General features: G+C 50.5%; 1 protein-coding gene across 6 annotated transcripts in view; it reads right to left on the bottom strand.

Moving 5' to 3' along the window:
- Nucleotides 1-18,061, bottom strand: part of WDR25 (WD repeat domain 25) — a 146,902-nt gene that overhangs the window by 39,379 nt on the left and 89,462 nt on the right. For all 6 annotated transcript variants that reach the window (XM_060095636.1, XM_060095635.1, XM_060095637.1 and 3 more), the window contains exon 4: nt 10,256-10,386. In XM_060095636.1, coding sequence (XP_059951619.1) covers nt 10,256-10,386 — 131 coding nt within the window. The remainder of the gene's footprint in view (nt 1-10,255; nt 10,387-18,061) is intronic.

Genomic DNA, 18,061 nt, shown 5'->3' on the forward strand with positions numbered 1-18,061 from the left:
AAGACCTGGAGCAGCCAAATAAATAAATTAATTAATTAAAAGGAAAAAAAGCTGCTACCAAAAAAATTTAATAAGTATTTAAAGTATATTAAGAAAAAAAATAACTAGGACATCAAACCCATGATTTTTTTTGGATACTATTAGTTATGGCAAACTAAAATAAGTTTTTAGGTAAAACAAAAACTACAAATCTATTTCATAAAGACATTACATTTTTAAAAATCTCAAGGAGAAAAAAAAATCTCAACGAGAGGTGTTCAGTGTATGTAACACAGCTTATTTTAGTGGCAAAACAAATTACAAAGGTCATATACACTAGCATTACATAAATATTTTATTTATATAATCATTACGGGTCCAGAGTCTGCTTTATATTTTCTGATACATCCTACTGCATCTTTAAGAGCCCAAGTGATCACATGGGGACGTGGCCTTCCTGAGTGCCACGCTCTCCCGTCGTCACACACTGAGCTCCAGGTGGCAGCTCACATCTCAGGTTTTTAACTGGAGTCTGCTGGACACCCCAAGAAAAGTGCTGCCGAGTGAAGGTGAAGAGAAGGACTGGGCTGGGGGCAGGAGTCTGAGGTTCTGGATTCCAGGGACCCCTTCCCCAGCTTTGCCCAAGATTTTGGATGACCCAGGAGACACATGGGGACCCCCTGGCCGCTTGTGAAGGCAGCCAGTGAGGCCCACAGATCAGGTCCAAGCCCCACAGTGGCTGTCCACCTCTGCGCTGAAAGCTGAGCCGTTCAGGACTGGTTTCCACGTCTACCTGTGGAGGCCGAAGGGCCGCCCTCACAGAGGTGCCGGGGTTATGACTTCAGGCCTGAGGGCGCAGGGCCCACCACTGTCAAGTTCACAGTGGGGTCCCTGACACCGGGCATCGAGCTGCAAGCAGCGGGACCGAGCAGGCTTCTGAACTCAAGGGCTGCCCCATGCAGGCTTCTCCAAGAAGAAAGCACACGGCCCTCACTGCCAAAGCTTTATTTACACCCAAGACTAACGCTTCCTTCGCCCTGTGAACAGGAGGGCCTGAAAGGGCGCGGGAATCAAGGCACCAGGTCGAGGTCTTACCCCCCTTACCAGCCAGCCGTGTGCTGGCTGCTGGAAGCTTTCTGAACCTCGGGCACCCTGCCAGGGGGATGAGGTGACAGCGGCGCCTGGTACACCTCCCAGGACTGCTGTGTCGCGGTAGATGACACACAGGGAGGGTCCAGTACAGACCCAGTCCATGCCACCCGAGAGCACCCCGCCGCCACTTGACAGGTGGGGCAACGGGAGCCCGGAAGAGACAAGGACCCACGGCGAGCCACACGGAGCGGTGACCACGCTTCCCTCAGCACCAGGCTGTCCCCGCCCTCCCCCATCTCCACCTCCCTTAGGCTCCGCTCTCATCTCATAAAAAGTTTGGCTGAAGGCAAAACTTAGCCAGAACTGCAGAAGTACGAAGAGTCCAAACAAAAGGCGTTTTAGTATAAAGCTGATGAAAGAGACAAATGGAGAGTAATCAGAACCTCATTAGAGCAAATAAGCAACCTGCCTACAACGCCACGAAGACTGATGGTGCCCGGGAACCAGGAGGTGGAGGTGCTGAGTCTTCCAGACAGCTGCCACTGCGGGAACGGACACTTCAGGACACCCTCACCTACACCAGCAGAGACCCTGCAAAACACCAATCGGGACTCTCACTGATGCTCCCAAACCCTGGCCCCCAGGGCTGTGGTTCGCCACTCGGGCTCTTCGTTAGAATCACCTGGAGAGTTTTCACAACGCTGGAGGCCGAGACCATCTGCAGGCGCGAGTGGGTATCCTCTAAGTCTCTGGGTGCTCAGACCACTGCACCAGGGCAGCCAGTCCAGACCAGCAACCACTGGCTGCATGACCAGCCGGTTCATTCCCCCTCGGGGCAGGACACCCACGGTGGGTGCCGGAGAAGAGCGTGTTAACAGATGCTGACTCAGCTTCCACTTCACCTGGGTGGGCTTATCACTTGGGATTTTTTTTTAATTGGCCTGGATTAAGGCCGTTAGTCATTCCTGCAACAGTCCCATCCCATCCACCCAGCACTTTGCTAGGCTCAGGGAAAACAGCAGGAATGGAGCAAATCCCTGCCCTCAGGGAGCTTACATTCTGTGGGGAAACTGCAGCAGAGTGAGGGGCTGTGACAACAGGCAGAGAGAGATGAGAACCCAAGGAGGTGGGAAGGATGAGCCAGAGGCCTCGCCCACTGTCACCTGCATGATAGGACACACACCTGCAGTGGGTTTGGGACAAAGCTCCAAAAGGAGGTCAAGGAATGAACTCAAGATCTGGAAGTCAAGACGGTCCTTTACAAACTTAAAACGAAAGAAAGATGTAGAACAAGCATGGACTATTGATGATTCAGGTCAAACCAACACTAGAGCAAAAAAAGTGAGCTGGTCTATCAGAGTAGATCTCACCCTGAGAACTGCCCGAGCGGGTGGGGCTCGGTGTTTTCAAGGCCCAGTGGGGGCCTGAGGGCACCTGAGACTCTCCTTCTCGGGAGCAGAGTGGACCTATGCATCGGAAGTCGCGCTCGGCCCTAGCCTGCCCAGTGTCGGCCCTGCCCACGGAAGGGAAGAGAACTGGAGCAGAGGCCAGGTTCCCAGTGTCGGGAGCCACATGTCCCAGATTTTCCAGGGCTGCTCCAATTGGCAGTGCTCGATCCTGCTTGGCTGAGAGGTAATTTGCTGAGGTTGGGGTTCCAGAATTCAGTCTCGCAAAAAGGGTGATTCACTCAATGTGCAATATGATTTTTAAGCCTCTGTAGGAGTTCTTCTACAACTTTCATTCATGATACAAAGGAGAAATTTTATTACCTATCCTAACTTTTGGCTCAAACTACATAGTCATCTTAAAGCAAACCTAAAAGTAACTACCTTGGAGCCTTTCCCACAGTGCTGGTGGGGCCTGCAGATCTGGAACTCTCCAGCTCCCATTCCCTGCCGGGCAAAGAGCCAGGGCCCTGCGAGGCTGGAAACAACGCCATCTACGAGACACTGGGGCACATGAGAGCTCAGACTTGGCTGAGAGCTGCAGTGTTAGAACCACGGCACCAGCCCACATCTGGCCCAGGATCTCCCAAGTCCTCGGCCTCTGTCTACACTTCTGGAATGACCAGTTACAGCTGAATTGCAGCTAGCCTTTATTTCCCATTTGTTGGAGGGCCCACTCCCTCTGCAGAAATCCCAGGGAGGCCACTGCCCCCCGAAATGTGGGCAGGTGGGTGCTCCTGCAGGGCTCCATCATGATGGGAGGGGCGGCTGACCCCAGCAGCTCACTCCAAGTTACCCCCTGAGCACCTGCTCTGGTTCCAGGTCCTGTGGGAGATGCCGGGGCACAGACATGACTGGACTGAGCCCCCCTCACAGGCAGGTGTAAATGAACAGCTGTCGGGTGAAGGTGCTCACAGCCTATTTATCACTGAGATAGGTCACAGGTGGTGCAGGTCAATCCAGGACGAAGACCAAGGGTGCTCACGTGTGAGAAGCATGGGACCTCTGTGTTCAGAGGCCCTTTGAGACCTGGCTTCTCAAAGTGTGGTCCATGGGCCGTCTGTCTCTGCATCTCCTGGGAGCTTGCTGAAACGCAGGATCTCACCTGCAAAGGACTGAATGCTTGTGTCCCCCCCAAAATCTATATTTTGAAGTCCTAATCCCCAATGTGATGATATCTGGAGATGGGGCCTTTGTGAGGTAATTAGGTTTGGATAAGATCATGAGGGTGGAAGTCCCATGATGGGAATGGTCACCTTAAAAAGGGATGAAGAGCCCAGAGCTTGCTCGCTCTCCATCCTGTGAGGACACAGCAAGAGGCAGCTATCTACAAACCAGGAGGAGCCCCCTCACCAGAGCCCGACCACCCTGGCACCCTGATCTCAGACTTCCAGGCTCCAGAACAATGAGAAATAAATGTCTGCTGTTTAAGCCCCCCAGGCTGTGGTATTTGATTACAGCAGTCTGAGCTATGACATCATCTTCCTGAAACAGAGTCTGCATCCTAACAAGAGTCCCAGGTGCTCTCCCACGCACAGGAGAGTTCAGAGGCCCTGCTTTAAAGATGACCTCATCCTGCCCCTTTACTATACCACGGGGGAAACCCTTGACTGAGAGAGGCTTTTTTTTTTTTTTTTTTTGCTGTACACAGGCCTCTCACTGTTGTGGCCTCTCCCGTTGCGGAGCACAGGCTCCGGACGCGCAGCCTCAGCGGCCATGGCTCACGGGCCCAGCCGCTCCGCAGCATATGGGATCCTCCCGGACCGGGGCATGAACCCGTGTCCCCTGCATCGGCAGGCGGACTCTCAACCACTGCGCCACCAGGGAAGCCCTGAGAGAGGCTTTAGTTTAGAGATTTGCCTAAAATCAGCCAGCTAAGCAAGTAGGAGAGGGAGGATGGGAACCCAGGTCTGCTGGATCTCAGGCCAATAAGCACTGGCGGCCCGGAGGGGCTCAGACCTCCGTGGTAACATGAAAGTCAGACCACAGACATCCTGGATTCCAGACCAGACCCACGTTCGAGCAGACCGTCAGGAGACAGAAGAGTCAGAAGATCCTGTACTGGCAGCACGGGGCCGGCACGAGTACGCAGGCTCGGAGGGTTCGTGCGGAACACGTCCTGCCGACCTTCTGGAAATGAAGCCAGGCGCTCTGCGGTGACGAGGGATGTGATCCACTCATCAAACCAGAGCAGAGAGAGATGGGCCAAGAAAAGACAGGGGAGCCAAATAGCCCATTTGCTGTAATGCACTGGGCTGGACCAGGGGAGTCCAGAATCCCAACATTCATCATGTGGCTAAGCTTAAGAAATAACAGTCTACGACTGGAAAGTAGCTTTGAAGTTATCTGTTCCCACTGCTCCTCAGACCCGGTGGGAGGCTGTCTGGCCACACCGTCCTGCTCCATGGTGGGCTCAGCTCCATCGTCGGACACCTACCCCTTACCTTCAGAATGCTGACTCACTTTAACCCAGCAATTTGAGTTCCGGGGCACAAGCTGCAGGAAATAAACTGCCAATGTGGAAAACACTAGATGCACAAATGTGTGTCACAGTGGAACGTATAACAAAGTAGACTGCGATGGTTTGTCTGGAGATTGTAACAAGAGAGGGAAACGACCCACATACCCCTGACTGAAGCACGGTTCTCTGAAAAGACATTCTCTGAGCACACGGTTTCCACAGGGTGCCCATAATAGGGTGAGGCACAGGGGCACCCACCCTGTCAGCCAGGTCAGGAGGATCAGTCACAGCGTGACACACACCATAGCCAGACACGTCTTAGCAGGGATCAGCCAGATCATAAATATTTTTGGCTTTGCGGGCCATGTGGTCTCTGGTGCAATTACTCAGCTCTACCACTGTGGTGTGAAAGCAGCTGTAGCCCATACACAAATGAATGACAGGAACTGCATTCCGATAAAACTTTATTTACAAAAACAGGCAGCAAGTCAGATTTAGCCCCAAGCTGCAGCTTGCCGATCCCTGATCTCCACCTTCACATCTATTAACTTTAAATGGCAAACCAAACCAAACAAAAGGAAATGTCCTAAAATCCAACCTCAGGAAATGGTTTAAGAAGCTAAACCATTTGAAATTGACTCATTCGATCCATATTTATCGAGTGCCTGCTGTGTCAGACACGGCTCTGAGTGCTGAGGAGAAGGCATGGAGCAAATTAGCCAAGCATACTGCATCAGGGGAATGTACTAAAAATCTACAGGAAGTCATTTCACTGTAAGGAAAACCTTTACAATGCTGTGTGAAAAGCAAAATACAAAACAGTATAAACATGAGACCAAACAATGTTTTAAAAAACACACAGTGGAAAAGAACAATGAAATAAAAATATTTAAATGTGAGGCTTCCCTGGTGGCACAGTTGTTGAGAGTCCGCCTGCCGATGCAGGGGACACGGGTTCGTGCCCCAGTCCGGGAAGATCCCACATGCCGTGGAGCGGCTGGGCCCGTGAGCCATGGCCGCTGAGCCTGCGTGTCCGGAACAGGAGAGGCCACAACAGTGAGAGGCCCGCATACCGCAAAACAAAACAAAACAAAACAAAAACACAGTGGAAAAGAACAATGAAATAAAAATATTTAAATGAGGGGCTTCCCTGGTGGCACAGTGGTTGAGAGTCCACCTGCCGATGCAGGGGACACGGGTTCGTGCCCCGGTCCGGGAAGATCCCACGTGCCGCGGAGCGGCTGGGCCCGTGAGCCATGGCCGCTGAGCCTGCGCGTCCGGAGCCTGTGCTCCGCAACGGGAGAGGCCACAGCAGTGAGAGGCCCGCGTACCGCAAAAAAAAAAAAAAAAAAAAACACACATAAAAGTATTTATTTAAATGTTACTAATGTTTACCTTTGGCTGGCTCAACTACCCCTTCTCTCTGTTTCTATTTCTAGTTTTTTCATATAATCACATATTACTTTTATAATCATAACAGTCCTTCCGTTGTTTTTAAAAGAGGAAACCCGTCTTGATTTTAAGCTAAGGTCTGTGTCCCTGCTGCAGTTTCCACAGCTGCCCAAGAATGCAGTCAGAAAAAGACAAGCCGCTCAGCCCTAGGTGTTCCTACACTCACCAGGCAGGGCTGGAAAGTTCAGCACCTGGGACAGAGCCCCAGGCCCCACGGGAGCCCAGCAGGAGGGCAGAGCCCTCCCAGGCGGCCGTCCACACCTTTCCTCTCTGGCCCTCCTGCTGGGTCCACACAAGGCACTTGGGCCACACCTATCAGAGGAAACAGAACTGAAGCAGGAAAGAGACTGGTCCCCTGAGTTTGGCTGATGCAAATGGAAATAGTCCTTGTGACCCAGCAAGGGAGGACAGGCAGTCAGATTGTTGGTAAAAAGGAAGTAAAAACAAATATTGCACAGATCCCTTTACCCACATTATTAGCTGGGGAGAGACTGGCAAATATGCCAATACCAGTCACAGCAACATCTGCTCCTAATTGCTTCTCCCCCAGCATTCTCAGAACGCGTCAGCTGGCGTCTGCCCTAGGAGAAAATCCGATATTTTTAACAAAGTCTTAAATCAGATGGCGTCCTTGATGAGTAATTTCTTACGTGTTTGGTCTTTGAGGCTAAAAACAGCACACCTCTAAGGGACGTGGCCGTCACCAGGGGCTGGTTGATCAGGAGGCCCCACTTCAAACAGCATGACTAAGAGTTTCCAATTCCAGCAGCACTTTCCAACGTCTTCTTTCATTTATCATGTATTTATATCCCATATACAAGTGTTCTAGTGCTTTTAAAAGTCCACACATCCACTTCTTTATGGGTAACTTTTCTCTCTTTTCCAACTATTCTTGTTTTAAAAAACAGTCTCTTGTAAAAGAAAAATGTGTGTTTTTTTTTAAAAGAGAGTACATCTCTCTATGCTCTAATTCTCCCACTTGTGAAGTACTTTAGGCAAAATACCTATGGATATAACATCCTGTTCTCTTTAAGGAAACTGTCTCTGGTTTTAGGTTCTCCTGCAAACACCAGCAGCCCCTTCCCACAGCCTGGGGGGAAAGTGCCTTCCTGCAGCAGCCGGTCTGACACATGAACTCGCCTTTCGAATCCGGCACTGGAGGTCTTGTCCCACCTCCTTCCATCCTGGCCACGCAGAATGGCCTCTTCTCAGTGAAGACCTGCTGGGGGGCTGCACCTGCCCAGGATAGGGCAGGAGGCGGCCCTGGAGGGGGATGCCTTTAGGTAGAGGCTTTGGCGCTGCAGATGCAGCAGGCTAGAGCCCTTCGGCGTGGGACCACTGACTCCCCTGAATCCCTAATGGAGAAAGACACTCTCTGATGTTCCACACCCTCTTCTTTCAAGGTCAAGATCAATGCAGGTATCATCGTGAACTACCCTGTAGCATTCTAGTGGCTGTGTGCCTCCTTCAGACCAGGGCGGTGCTTCTCAGAGCTTGAAACAGCCATCCTGAAATCACTGAGCCCCCCAGAGGCAGGAGGCAGTCAGGCTCTTCCCCACTGCCCCTCCCTGAACCCCCCTGCACCCCTGATCCCAGCCCCCCTGCTCACAAACCTCCCATGGCTCCCCACTGCTGATCCAAACGCAGACTCACGGCATTAAAAGCCTCTCTGCCCGGCCTGTCCCACTGCCTGGAGCCCATGCCTGGCCAAGTTGAGCAGGCCACTGGCCACGTACATACCTTGTATCCCCCAAGTCGAGCAGGCTACTGGCCCTGTACACACCTTGTATCTCCCAAGTCGAGCAGGCCACTGGCCCTGTACACAACTTGTATCCCCCAAGTCAAGCAGGCCACTGGCCCTGTACACAACTTGTATCCCCCAAGTCAAGCAGGCCACTGGCCCTGTACACAACTTGTATCCCCCAAGTCAGGCAGGCCACTGGCCCTGTACACACCTTGTATCCCCCAAGTCGAACAGGCCACTGGCCCTGTACACACCTTATATCCCCCAAGTCGAGCAGGTCACTGGCCCTGCACACACCTTGTATCCCCCATCCTGTGTGACTGCCCTCTGCCTCCATCCACTCATTCAGTCACCCACGGTCTGCTGAGTGCCTACTATGTGCCAGGCACTGTTCTAGGAGCTAGAAGTCAGCAGCAAACAAAACAGACAAAAATCCCTGCCCTGGAAGAGCTTACATTCGAGGGGATGGAGACAAGGCAAATAGACAAGTAAAATCCATAGTGTGCCGGGTGATCATAAATGCTATGGAGAGAAAAGAGGTGGCAGGGGGACTAGTGAATGCCAGAGGTGGCTGGCACAGTGGTCCAGGAAGGCCTCACTGCAGAGGTGGCATTTGAGCAGAACCCCGTAGGAGGAAGGGAGCCTCTCCGTAGAAAACTGGGAGGAGAGCATTCCAGGCAGAAAGTGCAAAGTGCAAAGGCCCTGAGGCAGGACTGTGCTGGTGTGTTCTAGGAAAGGCAAGGAAGCGGGTGGGGCTGAGGCTGAGCGAAGACCATGAGGCCTTGTGGGCTGCCCTAGGGACACAGCTTTTCCTGTGAGTGAGACCTGAGCCTGGAGGGTTCTGACCAGAAGAGTGACACATCTGACTTCCACTGTCACAGGCCACTCTGGCTACTGTGTTGAGAACAAACCGTAAGGGGTCGGGGGAGGGGGGGTGTGGTGGGGGAAGACAGATGCCAGAGAGGATACTACTGCAATTATCAGGGCAGCTTAAACCCAAGTTACGACTGGATTTGCTGATGGTTTGGGGGTTGGGGGGATGACAGGAAGAGGGGAGAGAGGGATGGTTCTGAGGGTTTGGGCCTGAACAACCAGAAAGATGGAGTTGCCACTTTTTTTTTTTTTTTTTTTGGCCACACTGTGTGGCATGCGGGATCTTAGTTCCCTGGCCAGGGATCGAACACATGCCCCCTGCATTGAGAACGTGGAGACTTAACCACTGGACCGCCAGGGAAGTCCTGGAGTTGCCCTTTCCTAAGTTAGGGAAGCAACAGGAGGGGCAGGCTGTGGTGAAGGACGGGAGTGGACATCACCTCTCTATGGGACTGACGGTGACCAACCTTTAAGCCCCAACGGGAACACTGTCTCCTCCGAGAAGCCTTCCTTACACTGAGCTGAGCTGAAAGCTCACCCGCTCTGAATGCCGGCCCCTCCCTCCCCACCACCCCTCCTCTCACTCACATATACACACACACACACACACACATACACAGAGCACTTCTCCACCCCACTTATTTGTATCCACATATTATTCCCCTGAGTAATCTGAGGCTGATTCATTTTATAACATCTGGAAGCATTTGCACACAGTAGGTACTCAACAAATATTTTTAGTAATATGCTGTATAGAATTGCACCTATGGGGCTTCCCTGCTGGCGCAGTGGTTGAGAGTCCGCCTGCCAATGCAGGGGACACGGGTTCGTGCCCCGGTCCGGGAAGATCCCACATGCCGCGGAGCAGCTGCGCCCGTGAGCCATGGCCGCTGAGCCTGCGCGTCTGGAGCCTGTGCTCCGCAACGGGAGAGGCCACAACGGTGAGAGGCCCGCGTACAGCAAAAAAAAAAAAAAGAGAGAGAGAAAAAAAAGAAAAAAAAAAGAATTGCACCTATGATGCTTTAATAATCTAACAACTCAAGAATGTTCTTTCAAAACATCTAAAAATTATGCTTCCCACTGATTAAATATTAAGTGGTAATTATTCCATCTCAAGGGTCCTATATGTAGATGCTGACCCACTCCCAATCATTCAAAATGTCCAGGCAAGCTCTCCTGGAAAGGCCATGTGAGGAAGAGGTGTGTTACCTTGCTGGTCCTTATGTCCCAAGCTTTCATTTCAGAGCTGAAGCCGCCACATACGAAAACGTTGTGGTCTCTTGGATGAAATTTCAAGGTGGTGATTCTAAAGTCACTTTGACCACTGAATAGCTGGGTTCCTGCAACACAAAAAGAGAAGAGAGGGTTAGAAAATACTCAGATCACAAACTAAATACCTTAACACTAAGATGCCATCTGATATCGAGCCACGGGAGAGCACAGCCCACCTGGGCCTGAGGCGACCAATGGAGACTTTCTGGAAACACAACAGCAGCGGCATGTGCCATCACTCTCTGGCCACCCGGTCCTCAGTTAGCTGAACCCCCCCACCCCCAGGGATAAACAAGATGCCTGAATCTACCTTTTCGGTGCTCTGTAAACATTATGCACATCAACTCATTTCAAGCACATAATCCAGTTTGCAGTTGAAAAAAGCAAGGCCCAGGGAGACTGAATAACATTTCCAGAGCTATACAATTAATTTTGTTAGGTTATTTACTGGGAGTCTAAAAGCCAAAAGCAGGATGCTCCAACATGATTCTTTTTAGGATCAGCATCTTACAGTCACACCCTCACGATAACCCATCAATGGTTTGCCATAGAGCGTGGCGCGTGGGGTGGCATCAGCCTCTGGGCGATAAATGAGAGCAAGACGTCACAGCGGCTCAGGTCACAGGTTGGAGGGGGTGCGTGGACCACCTTCTCTATCTGCCATGAAACTGCCGTCAAGTGCTCCTGGACGCTGTGCAAACGACTGCGTGCACACACATACCTCTGCTGTGGAAACTGTTCCTATCACTGAGCTCTCTTAGAGGTAAGCCATAAAAACACCAGAAATGTCGATCATTTAGAACAGCTCAGACTCGGGGAACAGACCTTTTGTGCTGAGCCCAGGTCTCGAAAGCCAGCATGCCTTCCTCTACACGGTGCCACAGCCCAGGAGGGACAACCTTGAAACGCTTCCCCTGGATTGAGGCAGTGGGCAGTTAGGGACATAAGAAGCTGGATACCAATGCAACGCCAAGATCTCAAGCATCGGGCTTCCCTGGTGGCGCAGTGGTTGGGAGTCTGCCTGCCGATGCAGGGGACGCGGGTTCGTGCCCTGGTCCGGGAGGATCCCATATGCCGCGGGGCGGCTGGGCCCGTGAGCCAGGGCTGCTGAGCCTGCGCGTCCAGAGCCTGTGCTCCGCAATGGGAGAGGCTGCAGCGGTGGGAGGCTCGCGTACCGCAATCAATCAATCAATCAATAAACAGAAAAGATCTCAAGCATCATCTCCCTTACGGGAACTCAGGAAGGACACTTGTTCCTTCAATTCAGAGAGCGCCTCCGGAAGGCTGCCCTGCTCTGTGTTTAGGACCACACTTTAGTTAAGTGCTCCACCAGCTCACCAGGTAAGGAAGTGAAAGTCGTCAGTTGGTCCTCTTGAGAATTACAGCAGAAGCCTTGACAAATCCAACTTGCCTAGATCCTTGGTCTCCAAACTCGCCTGACAGTACATCCCAGCCATGAGAACCCCTTAGGCACATACTTCCAACACAAGTATATTTATTTATAAGTTACACAGTGTGCTACTGTACCAATATATTAGGAATATAAAAGCAATTACCAAAAAAAGAACATTTTGGAGGGTGAGACAAGGGTAAAATAAACAATACTTTAAACTATATTTTAATAGAAGTTTACTGAGAGTGTCAGCAAACCTCTTGGAAATTATTAAATCACGTGAGTTATAATAATTTTAGTAAGAGCAACAGGACTGAATATGCTTCCACTTTTTAAAAATGTAGGGACCTTTTTGTGACTCAGTGATTTGACAGTAGCCTGGTTACAGCTTGAGTTGACACACTGATGTCCGTCAGAGCCCCAAAGCCTCCTTCCGGAGATGTGAGGACCCAGAATGGAAGACGTTTACCACTAGCAACAGGGGAGACATTTTCCACTTCCATCTACCACTGATGCAAAGGATTTTGTGAACAGTTTGCTAATAAAGCTCCATTTCCCCTAATGTCAAGTAATGGCTCCTGCAAATAATCAGCGGCTGTTACTGTATTCTCATATTTTTAACAACCTAATTCAAAATCTACTGAAATTTTCATTTACAGGATTTTGAAGCAGGATTAGAAAAACACTGTTCCCAGGTTAAGAGTGCTGACACTGAAGTTTTTAATAGGTGACACGTTCACATCGTTTTTGGCAACAAAAATTACAGAATGCTATAAACAATGAAAAACATCTGTTTTCAAAGTGTTCTCTCCATAGTACAGATTTCTTGGAAAGAAGCTACTCTCTTGTTCTTTGTTCAAGCATCACCTTTACCTTGATGGATGATTAAGTGTGTTGATTTTTTTCTGATATCTTCTAAGGGCCTACAATTGGCAGTCAGTTGTCATCAGCGAAAACTCTTTAAACACTTGACTTTTTGTAAATGAAGACTCTATATACCTCTTTTCTTTCTTTCTTTTTTTTTTTTTTTTGCGGTACGCGGGCCTCTCACTGTTGTGGCCTCTCCCGTTGCGGAGCACAGGCTCCGGATGTGCAGGCTTAGCAGCCATGGATCACGGGCCCAGCCGCTCCACGGCACGTGGGATCCTCCCGGACCGGGGCACGAACCCGTGTCCTCCGCATCGGCAGGCAGACTCTCAACCACTGTGCCACTAGGGAAGCCCGACTCTATACCTCTTTAAGCTCAACAAGCCCCTTAACTATTTTGCTACAAAATGCAACTCACAAAGATTTCCACGGTCATCCTATGTCATCACAATGCTGTCAAGAGCTGGCCAGTTTGGGTCATTGCACTGATGACGCTGAAGGGGCTATAGAAAGCAGCCTAGCTGTCCAAGCTGAGGGAGCAGTTAAGGCAAATGTGATTCTCTGCCTGGTGCAATGCTGAAAAGCCGTTTACAACTGGGATTATAAATAGCACTCTGTGGCAAGAGGGACAAAGCTTGATACCCGTTCTTAAATTACAGGAGTATTAAAGGACTGACGTGAACAAAGACAGGGAAGACATGATTCACCAACAGGAAATGAGTTGTTCTGGGGGTGGTAAGATAACTTCTTAAATCATACTAATATTGCTGTCATAATACTGTTTTTCTAATAAGTAAAGAACTCTTCTATAAAAGCACGAGGAAGATGAGCAGACTTGTAGTATTCTGTGTGCTGTGTCCCTCTCATTAGGTCAAGAGACAAGCAACACTCTCAAGTAGACCCAAAAAAATCACTTCCTGAGGAATTAGTCTAATTGGAAACCTGGTATTCCTAGTTCTTAATCTTCTTTTCCTTTCCTGAAACTTGTCTGGGACCCAAACTCTTCCTCGCCTTTTCTGCTACACTTTGGGGTCAGAAGGCAAGCGTGACATGCCCGGTTAGCAAGCCCCCCTCCCAGGGAGGATGGAGCAGGGGGCCGCCCGCCCGTGCGGTACTGTGTGCCCTGGGGATGGGCTTCGCGCCTGCAGCGCTGGCTTCGGGAGCTTCGCTCCAGCCAAGGGGCTGGGGGAGCTACACGGGGGCTAAGGGCGAGGGGCTGTCACCACATCCCCTCGATGGAAAAGGAGCACAGATGTCGCTGCGACCCTCACACCGGCGCAAGAAGGCCCCTGTAGTCCAGAAGTCTTCTCTCCAGACAGATAGAGCTGCGCCTAATGCCGACTTCTTGCTCATTTGAAACTCACTGCCAACCCTTAAGTCCAAAAGGAAAAACAAACTCTATATGCCTGGGGAAAAAATTCTCCCTGTTTCTTGGACCATAGCATATACCATATGCTTATTTCAGGAAAAGCAGTGAATTAGGCATGTTTTTTTCAAAAAGTGCCGTGACAGTCTTGCCAATAATGGGGGAAAACGATGAGAGGAAAAGTGAGAGTCGAGTTGCTAAAAGATAATGACTGAACTATTTTGCTGAAAAAATGTATTTCTGACTACGTTATTCATCCTCAATCCCCCAAAGAGATTGAGACAGAATCTATGTCTTTTAAGTACTAAAATTTTCCAGTTAGAAGACAAGCTGCAATTTATATTTTTTCCTACTTTTACTTGTAATAACTAGGCCTTTACTGTACTTCTTTGTTAAAAGGGACCAAAATGAAATTTTTCCATTTTTGAATAATAATTACAGATACTTATTGGGAAACACGAGGTAAGGAGGTCTGGGGCAAGACCGTGGCTCAGAAATCAGGACCCCAGCCATTGTCACCCAGCAGCCTGTTCAAAGTGGGAGGTGATACAGCAGAGGGGTGGAGAGTCACACACACCCGGGTCCCCCACCAGCTCTGTCACTTCCAGTGGAGCGACCTTGGGCAGGGTCCTTCACTGCTGTGTCACACACCCTCATAAACACACGTCTGTCGGGAGGGCTGTACGGAAAGCATTCTAGAGGGCCTGGCAGACAGCAAACAACAAAGGGGTTCAGAACTCTTACAGTTTGAAAAAAACTAAACCTCAAATTATTGAATTCACCCTTAGTTAAACTGAAAGCTAAAAACAAGGGATATGAGTTTCTAACAGCAGGGAACTTGAGAGATTATTGACGTTGAGTTTTTGTTCTGAGGCTATGAGAATGCAATGCCCTGGGCTGGCCTTTACATTTAGTTAAAGAGATACAAATAAAGGCTGGTAAATATTTATCAGAAACTGTCTTGAAGGTGATAGCCACACTGGAGGTGAAAGTCCTTTGCTGTCAGATGTGTTCCTACTCTACAACTTTTCATAAATGGAGTAGCTTTTTTAGTTTTTTTTTTAATTTTCTTTATTTATTTTCTTTATTTTTTTTAATTTATTTTAATTTATTTATTTATTTATTGGCTGTGTTGGGTCTTCATTTCTGTGTGAGGGCTTTCTCCAGTTGCAGCGAGCGGGGCCCACTCTTCATCACGGTGCGCGGGCCTCTCACTGTTGCGGCCTCTCCTGTTGCGGAGCACAGGCTCCAGATGCGCAGGCTCAGTAGTTGTGGCTCACGGGCTTAGTTGCTCCACGGCATGTGGGATCTTCCCAGACCAGGGCTCGAACCCATGTCCCCTGCATTGGCAGGCAGATTCTTAACCACTGCGCCACCAGGGAAGCCAGGAGTAGCTTGTTTATCGCATCCCCTCCTGGGCAATGCTACTTTGAGCACAATGGTTAGTTGTATATAACCTTTAACAGTGAGACTTATCTGGCTTGTTTACATGTTTGTTATGGAAAATTCCATTTATTCACTGCATGCTGCTTATAGGAAGCCGAGTTTTAAAATATTTTGTCTACTAACACTGACTTTATCTTGTTCTAACGAACTCAACCAGTATAAAAGAACTGTTCAGACTCTCTTGGAGTTAGGAAAAATCATTTCTTTTCCTCCTTGAATCCATAATGATACAAATAAACTATAACTCGCCATTAAAACAAAAACATGTTTACGACAGAATGCAGAAGCTCACTGGTTCTCTTGACACCACTTGTGCTGCCAATGCACCATCACCGATATTGCTATGATAAGGCAGCTGGTAACGCTGGCCGGGCTCCTCCTCGGGGGGACCCCCTTTCTCAGGTGGAGACACTGAGCTTCCCAAGGTGACCACCTGCGTGGCCAGGCAACACTGCCTGTCAACCCTAACGCCTACCCTGTGGGACCCTATGGTCGCGAGGGCTCCAGGGCCCTGAGGGGCCTCCTCTGCCCCTCAGCACACCTGGCCCCCGGCCCAGTTCCTGGCACGTAAGAAGCACTTGACACAGGTCAGGTGAAACCCAAGTACGGGTCCCCAAGAAAGAGCAGGGAAGCTCATGCCCTCCTCTCCAGAGAGACGGCGCCTATCGCCTCCAGGCCTGCCTGGGGCTTGCACGTGTCATGCCACAGCCCTGCGTGGGACGTGTAATTACCCCATTTCTCAGCGTTGGGGGAGTGGGGGATGGAAGCCCAGAGAGGTGAGGCCTCATCCAGGGCCTTGCGAGTCGGCCACACTGGGACAGAGGCTGGACCCGTGTGACCCCGGAGCCCGCCCGCGAGCGATTCGTGACCTTTCCTTCTGCTGAGCTCTGCGTGCACATCGCAGGCTCGGGAGCCGGTAGGGGAGATGCTGACAAGGGACTGGCTGGCGCTGTCGGCTGGTGGTGATTGAGCTTGTGTTCCCAGGCAGGCGGTGTATGACTCATTCCGCGAAAATCAATATCCTTACACTCATCCTCTGGGAAGTATTCAGCCAGCTGTAAATTTAACCCTCCTGACTCAAAGTGAACGAAGAAAGGAGCTTACTAACTTTCCAATCAAACTCTGTGAATCAGAAACAAGGGCCATCTTGGCACGAATCAGAAACAAGGGCCATCTTGGCACGCCGGGCAGAGTCCCGGGGAGGGTCCAGGCCAGAGTCACACGGCCCGTGTCTGCACGTTCCCTGTAGATAAGCTAGCAGCCCCGGGATCAGCCGGCAAGCCTCTCAGATCCGTGGGCTCCTAATACGTGAAATCAGGAGAATAAATCTTACCTTCAGGGCTTGTTGTGAGAATTAGAAATAATGCATGTAAGACAGCAAGCCCCAGACAAATGACAGGCCCGACAGACAGTAGCTGCAGCAGCAGTAGTAGTCACAGAAGAAACAGCAGTAGCTGTTGTAGAAATTTCTTTCATATCAAGTTTGGCCACTGCATTTAATTAACTGGACAAGACTGAATTTTCCAAAATTAAAAAAAAAAAAAGTTCTCAACTTGCAAACAGGTCCCAAAGGTACAACTTAAGTTGGTTTTCTGGGACTCAGAGGTCACCACCAGAACAATGAACAAGCCGTGACTGTGTTTAGCCTCCGGGGTCAGTCAACAGAGGTCGTCCCACCTACAAAGGGAGCCAAACTGCAGTGCAATCACAATTAAACACACACAGAGATAAAAACATAACCTCTGTGCAGTAACGGTAATGAATGAAATAGTGCCATTGATTAAAACCCACCTTTGATTTATCCAGAGGGCTGGCACGAGCTTAACTAGAGGCAGATGACTAGTCAGAGGTTTGTGGAGGCGTGGAAGGCCCTCGAGGGCAGGTTCTAAAGTGTGAGATACGGGGCTGGCAGGGGCTTTACTCAAGCGTGGTAACATCTGATTTAATATCCACAACTAGGTCGGCTTCTTACCCCAAAGCTGTATGGAAAGACGGGGAGAAATTGAGGGTGGGACTGGAGAGGAATACTCCTCCGAGCGGAGGAGAAGAGTGTGGGTGGCAATGGGGACGGGTGCCCGGGATCGAGAGGGCACAGCCTTGAGAACAGACTAGTTTAAAGGAGGGCTGGGAAAGGGATGCCGGTGAAGGAGCGAGCTTAGGAGAAAGTGGGATTCCATCGTGTAGAGGAGTCTGCGGGGTCCCGCCTGTATCTGTGGGACGGAGGACAGGAGGGCAGGCAGCTGCTCCCAGGGCAAGAGGGCACTGGAGGGGCGGCAGCCAGGGACCACCGTCAGCTCAGACCTCACTGGGGCACAGAGCTCTGCACAGCCTCCATGTCTGGATCTAGTAGTAAAACCCCGAGGACCGAAGGAGCAATGACACGAGACGTGCCCACACCCTCGGGAGCTCCATATCCATGCCCGCTGGCAGGAGACCTTCCTGCTGTCCGCGGGCGTGTGAAGGACACCTAACCGGGTTCCTCTGAGATGTTCCAGAAAACAGTCATGGTGCTCGAAAGCCTAAAGGCTGGAAAAGCCCAGGCCTCTCTCACCAGCGCCTCCCAGGAGACCCAGGGTCGTGGGGCAACACCGCTCTGAAGGCTTTAGCCCAACAAGGAGCCCCCCTGCAGCCACTTCTCCAAAGCCGAGTAAGCCCCTGACACTCTTCTCCG

The sequence above is a fragment of the Mesoplodon densirostris genome, chromosome 4 (assembly GCF_025265405.1).
Source record: "Mesoplodon densirostris isolate mMesDen1 chromosome 4, mMesDen1 primary haplotype, whole genome shotgun sequence".
Taxonomy (NCBI): Eukaryota; Metazoa; Chordata; class Mammalia; order Artiodactyla; family Ziphiidae; genus Mesoplodon; species Mesoplodon densirostris.